Consider the following 16842-nt stretch of genomic DNA (forward strand, 5'->3'; position numbering starts at 1 on the left):
CCGGCGAGGCGGGGCTTCGGGGCCTTCCCCGGGAGTTGTGGGCGGGGGTGGGGGTGGGGGAAAGTATCGGTTAACCCCTGCTTGGCTGGGCTGGCTGGAGCTCCGCGGGCCGGAACCCGCGAGTCGGGGCTCCCCAGCCACACCCCTCGCGGGATTTAAAGGGGCAGGAGGGGCTGGGCCCGGTCGAATCCCGAACCTAGGGAGCGGGCATGAGGCGCTGCCCGTGCCGGGGAAACCTGAGCGAGGCGGAGGCTGGGGCGCTGCCGGGGACAGCCCGCATGGGACTGGCGGCGACGCGAGGGGGGCGGCGGCGGCAGCCGGGGCAGCAACGACCTGGGCCCGGCGCAGGGGGCCCGGCGGGGCGGCCGGAGAGGGGCGGGACCCGGGCCCGGACCGAGGAGTCCAACCTCCACACCGAGCCCGAGAGGGCCGGCCTCGGGCCTGAGTCGGGGACCGACGGACAGGCTGAGCCTGAAGCAGCTGGCTCCGGGGCGGGGACGGAGCGGCCCAGCCAAAAGACGGAGCCAGGCAGGTCCATCCTCCGGACACATCCAGAAAGGAGCAGCCACTGGTCAGAACTGGAGACAGCCGGTGACTGGACGGAGACTAGGACAGATGGCTTTTGGACTGATCCACACAGGTCTGACCTCCAGTGTCAGCCAGAGAGGGCTAACCTCTGGGCACAGCAAGGGGTTGATGGGCCCTGGGCAGAGCTAGAAATACATGGGTCACAGACCCAGCCAGAGAGGGCCAAGCCCAGGGCTGATAACCTCTGGACCCACCAGAACAGGTCCAGCATCCGGACTCAGCCAGAAGGGGCCTCTCTCTCAACAGAGCCAAATGCTGATGGCTCTCGGAAAGAATTGTACACTGATGGCTCCAGGACACAACCGGATACCAAAGACCCCTGGATAGAGCAGCACATTGATGGCTCCCAGATACAACAGGATACGGAAACAACCTGGAAACAGCTTGACATCGATGGTTTCCCAGCACAACAAGATACTGATGGCTTCTGGCCACAGCCTGGCACTGATGGACCCCAGACACAAGATACTCATGGACCCCAGACAGAGCCTGGGACAGACTGCCTTTTGGGGGAGCCCAACCAAGATGGCTCGTTAGAGGAACCAGAACACGGGGAGTTGGTGACTCACCTGTACTCTCACCAGGAGTGTTGCCCCCTGACCCCTGTGCCCCGCCTCATCATCACTCCTGAAACCCCCGAGCCTGAGGCTCAGCCAGTGGGACCCCCCTCCCAGATTGAAGGGGGCAGTGGAGGCTTCTCCTCTGCCTCCTCTTTCGACGAGTCTGAGGATGACGTGGTGGCCGGGGGTGGAGGTTCCAGCGACCCCGAGGACAGGTCTGGGGTGAGTGGGACCCATCCTGCCCTTGAGCCACATCCCCACAGATCCCGTATCCCCCGCCTCGCCCCCGCCTTTCCTTTGAGAAGTTCTTTAGAACTCCACCAGCAATTTCATCTCCAGGCACCTCTTCCATCCGACAGCAGGGTTACTAACCCCCTCCAGGCAGCCTCTTGCTAATTCTCTTCATTTCCCCTCACCCACTGCCTCCAGTCCTGGGGTCTAAAATGGATGGCTGCTGGCCAACTTCATGGTACCCAGGAATCCCTGAAATTGTGTGAAACTGTGTGTGTATACACATGTTTTTGCAGCAAGGGTCTGTGACTTCTGTTGGATCACAGTCTGTGACCCCAAACTCTAAAGAACACTAGTTCAGGCAGACAGGAAGGGTGCACTTTCTACCGACTTTTCTAAGTCTGGGGCCTGTAGCTGCCTTAAAGGGTCATCAGCCTTCACCACCCCTTAGCTCATTCACTTTTGTAGGGAGTGAGCTCCCAGCTTTTATCAGATTCTCAAAGAGCTGTGTGAAGCCAAAATGCTAAGGGACCCCCAGCCTGGCCAGGGACTCTCCCATTTCCCCATTGCATTGCCCCCCAGCTCCCCAGGGTGCTCCTGCACACTCTTGTTTACATCCTCCACCCTCATCCACAGCTTGGGTGCGGTTCTCTGGGGAATCAGGAAGGCCGTCAGGGCAGGTTCAGGGAGGGAGGGTCAGCGCATAGGCAGGTGTGAGAGCCTCTGGTGGGTCTGCCTGCTGGGTCCTCCCATTGTCCTGGGGCCCCTGGCTGGAATCTGCCCTGAGTCCCCCTCACCGCGCATGCTTCCCTTTAGGAACGTGCTCACACATGTGGCCACAGATATAAGAGGTAGACCTGCCCCAGCCTGCCTGTGCCGGAGCCAAGGCGCTGACCCTCTGGGGCTCTCTGCCATTGCTGTTCCCTCTGCCTACTCCCTCATCTCCTTGGCATCTCAGAGCAGCTGAGCTGGAGTGAATGAAGAAACAAAAATAGCAGCTATCACTCGCTCATGCCCAGCCCTGTGCTAAGCTTTCTTTTTTATTTTATTTTTTTCGGCCACACTCCAAGGCATGCAGGATCTTAGCTCCCCGACCAGGGATCGAACCCACGCCCCCTGCATTGGGAGCACAGAGTCCTCACCACTGGACCTCCGGGGAATTCCCTGTGCTAAGCTCTTTGCTAATATTAACTCATCTTAATCTTCACAGCAGCCCTATGAGGTAGATACTATGATCCCCATTTTATAGATGAAGAAACTGAGGCACAGAGACTCATCCAAGGTCACAGACCTTGGAAGGCACAGAACTGAGATTCAAACCCTTACTGAATACCAGGCACTTTTCCAAGTGCTGTATGTGTGTTAACTCTTTGAATCCTTATAAAAGCACTATAAGATTGGGATTATTATTATCTGCATTTTACAGAGGGGAAACTAAGGCCTAGAGAAGTGAGGTCACTTGCTTGGAGTTGGCCACGTCTGGTCGGAGCTTGGATTCTAACTCAGTGCTGGCTTAGTTGAAAACCCAGTCATTTCCACCCCTGCACTTTGTGGATCTGTCCCTAACTTGCCTTCCTCCCAGGCCTCCCTGTCTCCAGTGTTTCCTCATCCCCTAGAATCTGCCTCCAAAACCCAGCTCTGACTAACTTTTCAACGTTCCCGGCTCCAGAGTCTTCCATGGCTCCCCAGGGCCTGCCTGGTAGCGATCAGGAGTTCAGTCCTGTGTTCACAGCTTCCTGTCTCCAGGCTCCTTTCTACGTTCAGCTTCCCTTTTCCCGTCCTGATCCCTTCTGCTGCTGCAAGGGAGCCGAAGTACACACTGTTCCCTGAACATGTTGCAGCCATCCTGCCTCCGCTCATTGCTCAAGCTTTTCCCACCACCCAGAATACCCCTCGCTTCCTTCTTGCTTCATTTTGAAATCCCATCTGACCTTAAAGGCCCAGCTACTTTCTCCCCCCTCCCCCACCTTCCTTCCTTCTCACATCCATCCTGTCCTCCTAATCAGACAACAGACAGTCCCAGGGTCCCTAATTTGTGTTTGGCCCCGTGTTGGCTTTGCTGGGAACACAGTAGTGACCCAGACACTGCCCGCATGGAGCTCCCAGGCCGGTGGAGGAGACAGACCCATCACCAGGCAGTGACAGCTCAGAGTGCTCAGGGCTGGGATGGGGGAAGCCCAGAGGGTTGTGGGAATCTAGAGAAGGTGACTGGCCAGACCTGGGGTATCAGAGCGGGCTTCCTGGAGGAGGAGGAGGAGATGTGAGCTGAGGCCATGATGAAGCCATCTGAGAAAGCCCAGATTAACCATCAGATCTAAGAAAAAAGAGAGAGAAGATACTGAACCTGCTTATGATTAAAAAAAAAAAAAAAAGACATTTAATCAACCTCCTTCAACCCAAGCTACATTTTTGGAGCACCTATTGTGTGTCAGGCCATGGCTGGGGACACAGTTGTAACCATGACAACCCCAGTCCCTGCCCTCAAGACTTGTAATCTAGCAGGGCTGTAATGGATAAGCCCAGGGCAGTGGAGTCAGACCAGAGGGAGAACCCCAGCACTATGCTGTGTGATTTAGGCAGGTGACTTCACCCGTCTGAGTCTCTGTTTCCGCCTCTGTAACACAGTCAGCAGTCTTCCTGGGGTTGTGTTTTTAGGATTAAGTAGGTTATGGCACACTGAGCCTTTGTCATTGTGCCTGGAATGTTCCAGGTGCTTAGTAAACAGGAACCTTTATTCATCACCTCCTCTTCACGGCTGGCAGCTGGAGAGGGGAGGGAATAGCCCTTCCTGAATCCTTCAGTCCAACCCCTGCCTGTGTTTGACCTTCCCACCATCCATTAGATGTCTGCTAGGTAGCTGGGCTCTGGTGGATAGGAGAGAACATGGCCTTGACCCCGGGGTGGGGGGAGATGAGCCACATAGCTTTTTTCTCTGGAGAGGACTCATTCTCCCAATCCTTGCTAAGGGCCTGCTGTGTGCTTGGAGCAGAGAAGATACTCGTGTGTGCGCGCGTGTGCACACGTGCGTGTGCGTGCATATGCAAATGCAATGAATCAGGCAGTAACCAGGTCTCAAGAAGCTCTTGCTTGAGTCCACATGATACAACTAAATCCTTGTTTTCTGTTTGCTTCTCTGGTTTTTTGTTGCTCTCTCTCTGTTTTTCTCTGCATCTATGTTTCTTTTTCTTTCTCTGTCATTACTTTGTGTCTCGCATTCTGTCTTTCTATATTTCTTTCTCTTCTAGTAACTCTGTGCCTATCTCTGTGTCAGTTGGAAGAGGTCAGGGTTTGCTATAGTGACAAACAGACCCCAAACTCAGTGACTTGGAACAACAAAGGATTTCTTTTTTTTTTTTGGCCCCGAGGCTTGCAGGTTCTTAGTTCCCCAACCAGGGATTGAACCGAGGCACTTGGCAGTGAAAGCACGGAGTCCTAACCACTGGACCACCAGGAAATTCCCAACAAAGGATTATTTTCGTTCCTACTGCACACTGACTGTGGGTCAGTGGTGGCTGAGGCGGCCCTGCTCCATGCTGTTTTCTCTCAGCCTCTGTTTCTCTTCCTACAGTCCCCCACCCCTTTCTACACTAGGGAAAAGAACATGGAGAGTCACTCGTTGGCTTTAAGGCTTCCACCCAAAAGTGACACTTCTGCTCACATGTCATTGGCCAAAGCTGAGTTCAAGAGGGCGGGCATATCCCTGGTAGGGGGACAGGCTGGAGCTATTTGGTAAGCAGCTGTCATGACTGCTGCAGTCTCCATCTTTGTCCCTGTCTGTCTTTGTCATCACTTTGTCATCTGTCTCTGTTTCTGTCTCTCTTTGTGGTTCGGCCTCCATTCATCAACTCCTGCCTTTATCATTTTCCCTGGAACCACCTTTTTGATGTATATATGTCGAGGGACGATTTGGGAGTTGCTGGTGACTGCAACACAACCTAGCCTATCTCTGCTCCTTCGAGAAGGACAGAGAGACACAGATACAAAGTGATGACACCGAGACAAATGGACAGAGACTCTTCTCTGCCTTTGCTGAGGCCCCTGGGGAGTTTGTGATTGCACAAGTCAGTGAGCTTTGCTCACCGCAACCAGCTTGGGCCCAGGGATCCCAGGAAGCCCCCCTAAGGACCCCCGGTCCACCTTGGTTCCCTCTCATGGCAGCAGCGCCATCCCCCTCCATCCCCGGCCTTAGCCCTGACCCCACCCTTTCTGCCCCACACAGAACAAACCGTGGAAGAAGCTGAAGACAGTGCTGAAGTATTCGCCCTTCATGGTCTCCTTCCGAAAACACTACCCTTGGGTCCAGCTGTCTGGACACTCTGGTGAGCGCGGGGGGGAGAAGGGCGGGTGGGGGACAGGCAGGGCTGGGCAGAGACGCCTGGGCGGGGAAGGAACTGCTGTTTGTACTTTAGTTCCCGCATCTGTAAAATGGGCTTGGTGACAGTCTCCAGCTCATGGGGCTTTTATGGAAAGTGCTTAGGCCTGGGCTGGGCCATTCATATATCAGGATGGAGGGCTGTTTCCTGTTATCCCGGTGGCAGGGGGCAAATCTTTGACCATGGGGACAGATGGGCCTGGGCTCAAATCCGAGTTCCGCTCTCTATTTGTGGATGACCCTGGGCAAGTTACTCTCCCTCCCTGGGGCTCAGTGTCCTCATCTCTAGTGTGAGATAATTGTCCCTCCCTTGCAGGGTAAACTAAAGGGTTAAAATCAAAATGTATATTGAGGGCTTCCCTGGTGGTGCAGTGGTTGCGAGTCCGCCTGCCGATGCAGGGGACACGGGTTTGTGCCCCGGTCAGGGAAGGTCCCACATGCCGCGGAGCGGCTGGGCCCGTGAGCCGTGGCCGCTGAGCCTGCGCGTCCGGAGCCTGTGCTCCGCAACGGGAGAGGCCACAACAGTGAGGCCCACGTACCGCAATGTATATTGAGATTGAGAGACAGACCCCTCGTAAATGGCAATTACCAGTCCCTGTCCTCACCCTGTGGCCAGAGCAGAGTAGGCCGCCAATAAACAACAGCTACAATGTTTCCCCAGGGCCTAGCACAATCTCGTTAGCACATAATAGCACAAGGCCTAGAATCTAGCATTTTTGGTAAAGGGCTAGATAATAGCTATAAGCTACTCAGCTCCGTTGTTGCAGCACAAAAGCCGCCATAGTTAATATATAAATTTGTGAGTGTGTCTGTGTTCCAGTAAGCTTTTTTTTACAAAAACAGACTGTGGGCTGGACTAGACCAACTGTATCCACCAGCAAAGGGAGGCATGAAGGGAACTTATCTGCCTGTTCATCCTTAGAACTGAGTCAGAGAAAGGCAAGGCCCCCCTAAAACTGTAAACACAGGCCTGCCATCTGTATGTATCCTAGTTACTATCGCTGAGTTTCAAAAATACCAAAAATGAAAAACTCAAAACTTAGTGGTGGTTTAAAAAAACAAACAAACAACTTAGTGGAATAAAACAACCATTTGATTACACTCATAAGTTTTGGGTCAGGAATTCAGACAGAGCATGGCAGGGCTGGCTTGTTGCTGCGCCGTGATATCTGGGAATTCAGCTAGAACAACTGGAAGGCTGCAAGCTGGAGACCTTTGGAGGTTCATTCATTCACACACCTGGCAGTTGATGCTGGTTGTTGGCTGGTTCTCAGTTGGGGCTGCCGGCTGGAAAGCCTATATGTGACTTCTATGTGTAGCTGCTTGGGCTTCCTCACAGTATGGTAGCCTCAGACTAATCAGATTTCTTACATGGTAGCTCAGGACTTGAAAGGCAAGTGTCTCTGCCAACAAAGTGGAAGCTGCATCTCCTTTTATGACTTAGATCTGAAGTCACAGTGTTGCTTCTGCCATAAGCCCTCTCAGATTCAAGAGGAAAAGAATTAGATTCCACTTCTTGATGGGAGTGGCAAAATTCTAGAAGAGCATATGGGACATGAGCTACTGTTGCAGCCATCTTTGGAAAATATAATCTGAAAATACTATCTGCCTCAATAAGAATTTGTAATTCTGATCTACTCTATCTGCATGGCCCACAAAATGCCAGATTTGTAAATTAACAAGGCCCTGATTGTTAGCACTCTGGGACCCAGGCAGAAGCAAATGCAAATCTGCTTGGGAGAGTCATGCTCTTGACTCAGATCTCACAAAAATTCCCATTGCTGATCGAGAGCTCATAATCCAAAATTACAAAACAAATGAGGACACAGTGTGCTGTGAACAGGCCTCTGTTTAAACAAAATGCAGAACTAGGTCCTTCCTTCACCACCTCTGGCCAAGATTTTGAGAATTGCTGGTAGGGAGAGAAGGTATTGCGGAAGGGTCAGGCAAGATGATGGTGGCCAGGACCTGATACCTACAGGAGGTGGGGGAATTCTCTTGCTCATTCAGTTTTTTTTTTATTTTTTTTTTTGCGGTACGCGGGCCTCTCACTGTTGTGGCCTCTCCTGTTGTGGAGCACAGGCTCCGAACGTGCAGGCCCAGCGTCCATGGCTCACGGGCCCAGCTGCTCAGTGGCACATGGGATCCTCCCGGACCGGGGCACGAACCCGCGTTCCCTGCATCGGCAGGCGGACTCTCAACCACTGCGCCACCAGGGAAGCCCTTGCTCATTCAGTTTTTGACCCTCTCATTGACTGCTGCTCATAGGGAACTTCCAGGCAGGAGAGGATGGTTGGATTCTAAAGCGTTTCTGTCAGTATGAGCAGCGCAGCCTGGAGCAGCTGATGCGCGACCCACTGCGACCTTTCGTGCCAGCCTACTATGGCATGGTGCAGCAGGATGGCCAGGCCTTCAACCAGATGGAAGATCTCCTGGCAGACTTTGAGAACCCCTCCATCATGGACTGCAAGATGGGCAGCAGGTAGGTTCAGGGGCAGCCATGGGGCAGAGGTAAAGGGTCAGGGGGACATTTTTGAAGATAGCACCAAGCCAGTCTTCAGCATCCTTTCCTGCCATCCGTGTATGAGAGTTCTGTTCTATCTTCTCATCAACACTTTGTATTACCTGTTTTATTACTTTTAACTATTCTGGTGAATAGTTATGGTTTTAATTTCGATTTCTCTGATGACCAAACAACTTGAGCATTGATTGGCCATTTGGATATCCTCTTTGAAAAGTGCCCATTTTTCTACTGGTCTCTCTTTTTCTTTTTATTATAAAGATGTATAATTCTTTATATATTCTGGATACAAGTCCTTTGCTGGAGATACACACACACACACACACACACACACACACACACACACACACACACACACACACACACACTCCAACTCTCCCATTTCACTCTCTTAACGTCTTTTGATAAACAGAAGTTTTTTTTTAAATTAATTATTTAGTTAGTTAGTTTTGGCTGCGTTGGGTCTTTGTTGCTGCACGTGGGCTTTCTCTAGTTGCAGCGAGCTGGGGCTACTCTTTGTTGCGGTTGCAGTGCACGGGCCTCTCATTGCGGTGGCTTCTTTTGCTGCGGAGCACGGGCTCTAGGTATGCGGGCTTCAGTAGTTGTGGCTCACAGGCTCTAGAGCTCAGGCTCAGTAGTTGTGGTACACAGGATTAGTTGCTCCACGGCATGTGGGATCCTCCTGGACCAGGGATTGAACCCGTGTCCCCTGCACCGGCAGGCAGATTCTTAACCACTGCGCCACCAAGGAAGTCCCGAGAAGGGCTTTTAATTTAGTACAGGTTGTCAATTTTTTCCATTATGGTTAGTAGCTTTGTGTTTAAGAAATCTGCCTACTGTAAGGTCACAAAGATCTTCTCCTATGTTTTCTTCTACAAGCTTTGTTTTAATTATCACATTTAGATCTGCAATCCACCTAGATTTAATTTTTGTATATGGTCTGAGGCAGGGATCAAGGTTCATTCCCCTCTCCCCACCGCTGTATGGATATCCTATTGACCTAGCACCATTTATTGAAAAGACTGCCCTTTCCCCACTGAATTGTGGTGCCTTCTTTTTCATAAATTGGGTGAACGTACGTGTGTGTCTGTTTGTGGACTCTGTTCTGGTCCATTGATCTATTTGTCTATTCTTGTACCACACTGTAGTTTTGTAACATGCCTTGATATCAGAGAGTGTAAGTCCTCCAGCTTTGTTCTTCGTAATTTCCCTTGTTATATCCTCTGTGTCCCAGGACCTACCTGGAGGAGGAGCTGGTGAAGGCGCGAGAACGGCCCCGGCCCCGGAAGGACATGTATGAGAAGATGGTGGCTGTGGACCCTGGGGCCCCAACGCCCGAGGAACATGCCCAGGGTGCAGTCACCAAGCCCCGCTACATGCAGTGGAGGGAGACCGTGAGCTCGACCTCCACCCTGGGTTTCCGGATCGAGGGCATCAAGGTGAGGGCCAGGAGCTGCTAGCCTGTTTGTAGAGGGCTAAGAGCTAGATCTGAGGCAGGGCTTCCCAAGGAACCAGGGTGTCAGAGAAAGCAGGAAAGAAGCAAGATCTGGAGAGAGAGCAGGAGACTGCAGAGGATGGAAAGATGCGCTAGGAGGGTTCCTGCTTCCCTCTTACCCCTGTGTCTATCACAGACCAAGTTTTGTTTACCCATCTGTCTGAAGGTCTCTTGATTCCATCTTCTTTCCCCTCCCCAAGACCAAGACCCTGTCCTAGTCCAGCCGCATCTTCTCCTGACTCAGTTTCCCTGGCCTCCCAGATGCTGGTCTCACCTCCTCTGATCCATCATCCAACACGGCAGCTGGAGGGGCTTTTTCCTCCTTATGGAGAAAAATGTTCTCTTTTCTTCTTTATTTCTTTCTTCAAAAGTTGTTTATTTTATTTATTTATTTTTGGCTGTATTGGGTCTTCGTTGCTGTGCGCGGGCTTTCTCTAGTTGCGGAGAGCGGGGGCTACTTTTCGTTGCGGTATGCGGGATTCTCATTACGGTGGTTTCTCTTGTTGCGGAGCGTGGGCTCTAGAGCACAGGCTCAGTAGTTGTGGCGCACGGGCTTAGTTGCTCTGCGGCATGTGGGATCTTCCTGGACCAGGGCTCGAACCCATGTACCCTGCATTGGCAGGCGGATTCTTAACCACTGTGCCACTAGGGTAGCCCTTTTCTTTCTTTTTTTTGTAAATTAAATCTAATCGTTTGAATAGCTATTCACACAGCTCGAAAGTCAAAATAATATTATAAAAGGGTATATAGGAGAAATCTCTCTCCCAACCCTGTTGCCGTCCTTCCCATTCTGTCCCTCTACCACCCCCTCCTCGTGGGGAACCACTTTATCAGTTTCTTATATTTCTTCCTGTATATACAAACAAATGCAGTTGTATATACTACCTTTTCCTCCCATTTTTAAATTTATTTATTTGGCTGCGCTGGGTCTTAGTTGCAGTATGCAGGATCTTTTTAGTTGCGGCATGTGAACTCCTAGTTGTGGCATGTGGGATCTAGTTCCCTGACCAGGGATTGAATCCGGGCCCCCTGCATTGGGAGTGTGGAGTCTTAGCCACTGGACCACGGGGGAAGTCCCTCCTCCCTTTTTCGTTTTTACAAAAGGTGGCGTAGTCCTGGAGAGTTTCCCATATCATTTCGTAGAGAGATAGGAGATCCTCTTCCTCCCTCCCTCCCTCCCTTCCTTCCTATTCCTTCTATAATAGCTCTTTGTGGATGTGCCACAGTCCCCTATAGATGGCACAGTGAAGCACTTTCATTTCTTTGAAAGGGTCCTGTTCTCTCCTGCCACAGGCCCTCTGCACGTGCTGTTTCCTGTGCCAGGAGTACTTTTCCCCTGTTCCCCTGGTTGACTGACTCCCAGTCATTTTCCTGACTCCTTCCAAATTTCACTTCCTCTGGGAAGCCCTCCTTGAGTTCCATCCGACTAGTTCAGGGTCTTTACCTCCTTATAACTCCCTATACTCCATTATTCTTATCTCCCTTTGTGATGATCTTATTCAGTATTTGCATCCCTCATCTATGCTGTTACCTGTGCTGTTACCTCCATGTTACCATTGCCCACAGGGCACCCGGCACAGCATGGCAGAATGACTCGGGGGGCTCTCTGTGCCCCTCGCAGACAAAAAATAACATTAGTCTCTTCTACTGAGTGCTTACTTACTATGTGCCAGGCACTGTGCAGTGTATCCTACACACCCAATCTCTCCTCCTCCTTATACCAGCTTTAGGAGGTAGAGACTAACACAATTCTCATTTTCCAGATGAGGAACTCCAGGCTGAGGCAGGTGAAGTGACTTGCTTAACGCCACCTAGCTAGGAATTAGCAGAGCCATGATTCAAAGCCAGATCCACCCGGCTCCAAAGCCCACCTGGCTAGATTGGCTCAACCAGGGGGTTCAAGGTTAGACTTGAAGGACTGGTTGCTCAGGAGTATGACTTGGGGCTAGGGGGGTGGGCTAGCTTCCCCTGAACAGCAAGTGAGCCTGGAGGTGGGTAGGTGGCCCCTGGAAGTGCCTGAGGCTGCTTGGTGTTGGGCGTGGGAAGGAAAAGGTGTGACACCCCTCATCCTTTAGAAAGCCGATGGGACCTGCAACACTAACTTCAAGAAGATGCGGAAACTGGAGGAGGTGACAAAGATGTTGGAGGACTTTGTGGATGGGAACCGCGGAATCCTGGTGAGCGGGACACCTATGCCCCCAAATTTAGCAGCTTAGGACCACCACCATCATTGTTCCTCCCACGTCAACAGCCTCTTGCCTTGGGCCGAGGTTGGCTGACACTGGCTGGCATTGCTCACCGTCAGGCCAGCTGGTGGGAGGGCCCTGCTCTCATGTCTGGTGGCTGCCTTACTGTCTCGGCTCCTGGCTCAATCCAGCAGACTAGCCTGGGCTTGTTCTCACGGTGGAAGCAGCGGGCCAAGAAAACAAGTGAAAAAGCAAAGCCTATCGGTGGCTAGGCTCAGAATGGCCACCATCATTCTCGCCATGTTCTATTGGCCAAAGCAAGTCATAAGACCAAGACTAGGTTACAAGGGAAAGACTCCACCTCTTGGTGAGAGGAGCTGCTAGGAATTGTGGGTATTCATGTAATCTACCAACCACACTCTTTTTTTTTTTTAATTTTTATTTATTGTGTTCATTTATTTTTGGACGCATTGGCTCTCCATTGCTGCACATGGGCTTTCTCTAGTTGCAGCGAGCAGGGGCTACTCTTTGTTGTGGTGTGCGGGCTTCTCATTGCGGTGGCTTCACTTGTGGTGGAGCACAGGCTCTAGGAACGTGGGCTTCAGTAGTTGTGGCACACGGGCTCAGTAGTTGTGGCTCACAGGCTCTAGAGCACAGGCTCAGTAGTTGTGGTACACGGGCTTAGTTGCTCCGTGGCATGTGGGATCTTCCTGGACCAGGGCTCGAACCCGTGTCCCCTGCATTGGCAGGCGGATTCTTAACCACTGCGCCACCAGGGAAGTCCCCAACCACAGTCTTGTCTGTGCCACCCTGATGCATCCAACCCCTGCCCCCCCCCACCTCCCATTTCCCCATGGCCCCCTTTACCCCATTCTGGCTGGGGTATGCCTACTCCTTTGGGGGTATGGGATGAGGTCAGATGTCAAGGTGGGTAAGGACCCACAAAGTCCATAAGCTAACCAAGAAATCCTCCGTCTCATGCACAGAAAAAGTACGTGGCACGCCTAGAGGAACTCCGTGAAGCTCTGGAGAACTCCCCCTTCTTCAAGACCCACGAGGTGCGAGCCCCGGCCACCATGGGAACAGAGGGCCCTGTGTGAGGGGGAGTGTCGGGGTCCGGGTGGTGCTCGGCAGAAACCACCAACAGGGTCACAGGCCAAAGCTATAAAAGGAAGCCCCGAGTTCTGGGGTTTGCTTCTTTAGGGTAGGCAGCACGAGGGATTGCAGGGAGGTGGGACAGTTAGGAGCATGGACCCCAGCCAGGCGGCCTTGGGATGAGGCTGGCTCTGCCGCGTGACCCTGGGCATATGACCTACCCTCTCAGGCCTCAGTTTCCTCCTGCCGTGGGGAGGAACAATAGTACCTTCCTTACAGAGCTGCTGAGGTGGGAGATGAGCAAATGCAGAGCGCCGTGAGGAGCACAGAGGGGCTCTCGACTCCTGGCTCTTGTGGTTATTTTAGACCCGTGATGATTTACAGTTCTTGTTACCTGCCTTCCTCCTCTGGTGGCTGTCCCCACTCCCCTTTCCTCTCTCTCCGTTCCGCAGCCTGTGTCTCTTTGGAAACATTCATCTCTCTGAGGCTGTCTCAGAGAGTCTGTGGTGACGTCACTGTGTCTATCTCCAAGTTCTTCCGCCTCCCCGCTCAAGCCCCTCTCTCCTCTTTTTCCTGATATCACTGACTTCTGAAAGAGCACCGATCTGGGCGTCAGGCCAGCCTGTGTTCGAATCCCAGCCACCTGAGCCTGGGCAGCAGCTCCGCAGGCCTGTCTCCTGACCTGTAGGACAGGGTAACGGTAGCACCTGCCGCATGGGTGTAACGAAGGTTAAGTGGGTTAATATAGTTAAAGCCCAGCCCATAAGAACCCTGCAGTATGTGCCAGCTTTTATGGTCACGTTTGTTATCACCAAACATCACCCTCATCACCCTTGTTACTGCCTTTGAGCTTTACACGCAAGTCACAAAGAGGAGGCCTGGGCCCCACCTCTTATGTCCTCAGGTTTGGTTTCACCTGCCCGGTGACTAAACATTTAAAAAAATTAGTTGCCAACATTGAAAACATGATAAAGATGTAGAGTTCACACCAAAATCGGGATTTCCAGTTTCTCTTGGCACCACGAGAGACACGGTAACCCTGGGCCGCTCGCCACATGCCAACAGCCATCCAGAGCTGGGCAGCGTCTGCCTCTTCTGACAGCCGCCTGCTTGCCTGCCCAGTCATCCGGGTTCTCTGGGAGCACTGGTGTCTGAAACCCGGCTAGAAAAAGGGAGAGGCTTGCAAACCTGGCGTTAGATGAAGGGAAGGAATGTATTTCTAACTAAAAAAGAAAAAACAACCCAGTATCTCCGGAGGGCTGTGTGGCCAGCTCCACGAGGCAGCTTGTGAGCTGTGGAACGTGGAACGCTGCAGTGACCCCAGGAGGTGGGGCAGTTACCATCACCCCCATTCTACAGATGAGGAAACTGAGCTGGACAAAGGAAGCCACTTGCCTGGCGTCACCAGCAGCAATCCGCTGGGGCTGAGTGGTTGCTGCCCCTTCCCGCGGGGAGGCATTATCCACTCCCTCAGTCCCCGCCAGGCCCCTCTGACGGCTTCAGGATCCTGCGGGCATTTGAGTTTGTACCCCAGCTTGAAAAAGGATAACAGTTAACACTGTTTTGCATTTGTTTATACGGGCAACTCTTCTAAGAGCTTTCTGTGGATTAATTCACACATATAATATGCACAGCAACCTTTGAGGTAAACGGTACTCTTATTCCGTTATTCCCACTTTGTACATGAGGACACAGAGATAAGGAGAAGTTAAGTCCCCTGCCCAAGGCCACACAGCCGTAAGTGGCAGAGCTAGGGTTTGAACCCAGGCAGCCTGGCTCCAAAGTTCATGCCGTCAGCCACCCTGCCCAGCAGTCTGTGGGGCCAAGACCTTGGCCAGTGCCTGCCCCTCCCTCTAACCTCCTGCCTCTCCCTCTGCAGGTGGTAGGCAGCTCCCTCCTCTTTGTGCATGACTACACCGGCCTGGCCAAGGTCTGGATGATCGACTTTGGCAAGACAGTGGCCCTGCCTGACCACCAGACGCTCAGCCACCGGCTGCCCTGGGCCGAGGGCAACCGCGAGGACGGCTACCTCTGGGGCCTGGACAACGTGATTCACCTCCTCCAGGGCCTGGCCTATAGCTGACCTGCTCGCCCACCACCACGTTTATTTATTGGATGGTGCCCGTGTGGCCGGAGGGGCCCCGAGATGCATGGGATGGGAAAGGTTCCACTGCACACCACGCAGGACCAGTGCAGAAGATGCAAAGGGCCTTGGCGATCAGGTGGCACCGCACCCACGGGGGCGGGGAGGTTGTTAAGAGCCCGAGAGGTGCGTGCCCTGGCTGGGTCCTGCGGTGAGTCAGAACCAGACTGGGTCCCCTGACCAGCCAGGAAGGCTTCTGAGGGGCTGCAGAGGCCACAACTAAACCACACGCCCTGAGAGAACACAGTGCATGTACTGCAGGGCACGGGCGTGACCTCAGGCCTGTCACCACATGGATGACTGTAACCTCGGCCTCCTTGTCAGCCCCTCGCTCTACGAGCTGGCCCCTCGCAGGCCCGAGAACCAGACCTCATTTGTGAGCAAATGTAGCAGCCCTTGGTTGGCCCGCCCGGGAGAGTTATAGCCCAGTCTCTTCATCTGGGGTCCCTCCAAGTGCTGACAGAGGCTTTGAGGGTGTGGCACCCTGGGACTGGCTTGAGAGCTGCCACCGCTGGGCAGGGCCCAGTTCACCCTGTCCTACCCGCGCTTGGCCCCATGGGCTCCTGCCCTGCTCCTGGGAGAACTCTGCTGACCCCCCTGCAGACTGAAACCACAGCTGTGTCCCATGCCTGCACTGTGACCAGCACAACCTTGTTTCTCAGGCCTCAGCCTCGGGACGTCCTCCTTCTGCCCTTTACCCTTTTCTGTCTCCTCCCTCCTAGCGGACTGTGGCGGCAGGAAGGGCATTCAGAAGGAAAAGGGAAAAGCAGGCTTGGGAACCAGCTGCCTTCCTCGGGAGGGCCCCCATCCCTGGCCTCTGCTGTGAAGAGGCCCCGCTTGGGCCTGTGGTGCAGGGTAGGTGGGCCTGCAGCCTGGTCCAAACCAAAGACCCCAGCACTCTGAGGTGTGGGTGGTGCCCCTCTGTCCTCCTCCTGCTCCTAACTTTGGGTTCCTGGCCTACAAGGCTGGGCTTGGGGAGGACAGGTGCCCCCGCTCTCCCTTAGCCAAAGCTCTAACGTGGTCTTCCGGCTGACGTGTGCTCCTTTTCTACTGACCATCTTTATACTTATTTATATGAGAGGTAGTTGTTAAGACGGGGCAGCGCTGGGGAACAGGAGGCAAAACTGCTTCACTGCCTTCCCATGACGACACCCCAATAAACAGCACATTTACAGTCACCTTTGTCTTTTGCATCTGGGGTCTGTGGGCTCAAAGCTCGTAATTGGAGCAGTAGCGCTGGGTGGGGTGATGGGATAGTGATTGGTCTGGGGTAGAGGCAGGCTCAGAGTGGGCGGGTTCATTCATCCGCTTCACCGAGTTGCTACTCTTGTGCCTGGCTGTGTGCAGGGGACACAGGAGTGACCAAGACAACTCCAAGCCCTGTCCTCCAGGGCTCCCAGGACAGTGCACCAGATGTAGTGCCACCCAGGGTGGCATGGGGGACACAGCAGTGACCAAGACAGATCTGTTCCTCCCCTTTCGGAATGGATGCAATAGGTATTCGTTAAACGCTCTCTCTCGTTCCCCGTCCCCCCTCCCCCATCTGCCTGGTTTGAATCCCGGCCCTGCCGCTTGCCAGCCATGTGACCTTAGGCCAGTGACTGCGCTTCTTCAGGCCTCAGTCTCTCCGTCTGTCAAACAGGGAGGATCT

General features: G+C 53.2%; 1 protein-coding gene across 1 annotated transcript; it reads left to right on the plus strand.

Moving 5' to 3' along the window:
• The first annotated feature begins 70 nt into the window (after nt 1-70).
• ITPKC (inositol-trisphosphate 3-kinase C) lies at nt 71-16369 on the plus strand. Its single transcript, XM_033844298.2, has 7 exons — nt 71-1370; nt 5599-5698; nt 8020-8233; nt 9507-9711; nt 11843-11944; nt 12940-13011; nt 14928-16369. Exons 1-7 carry the CDS (start codon nt 210-212, stop codon nt 15129-15131), a joined length of 2058 nt encoding a protein of 685 aa, XP_033700189.1. The 5' UTR covers nt 71-209; the 3' UTR covers nt 15132-16369.
• The last annotated feature ends 473 nt before the right edge of the window (nt 16370-16842 follow it).

The sequence above is a fragment of the Tursiops truncatus genome, chromosome 19 (assembly GCF_011762595.2).
Source record: "Tursiops truncatus isolate mTurTru1 chromosome 19, mTurTru1.mat.Y, whole genome shotgun sequence".
Lineage (NCBI taxonomy): Eukaryota > Metazoa > Chordata > Mammalia > Artiodactyla > Delphinidae > Tursiops > Tursiops truncatus.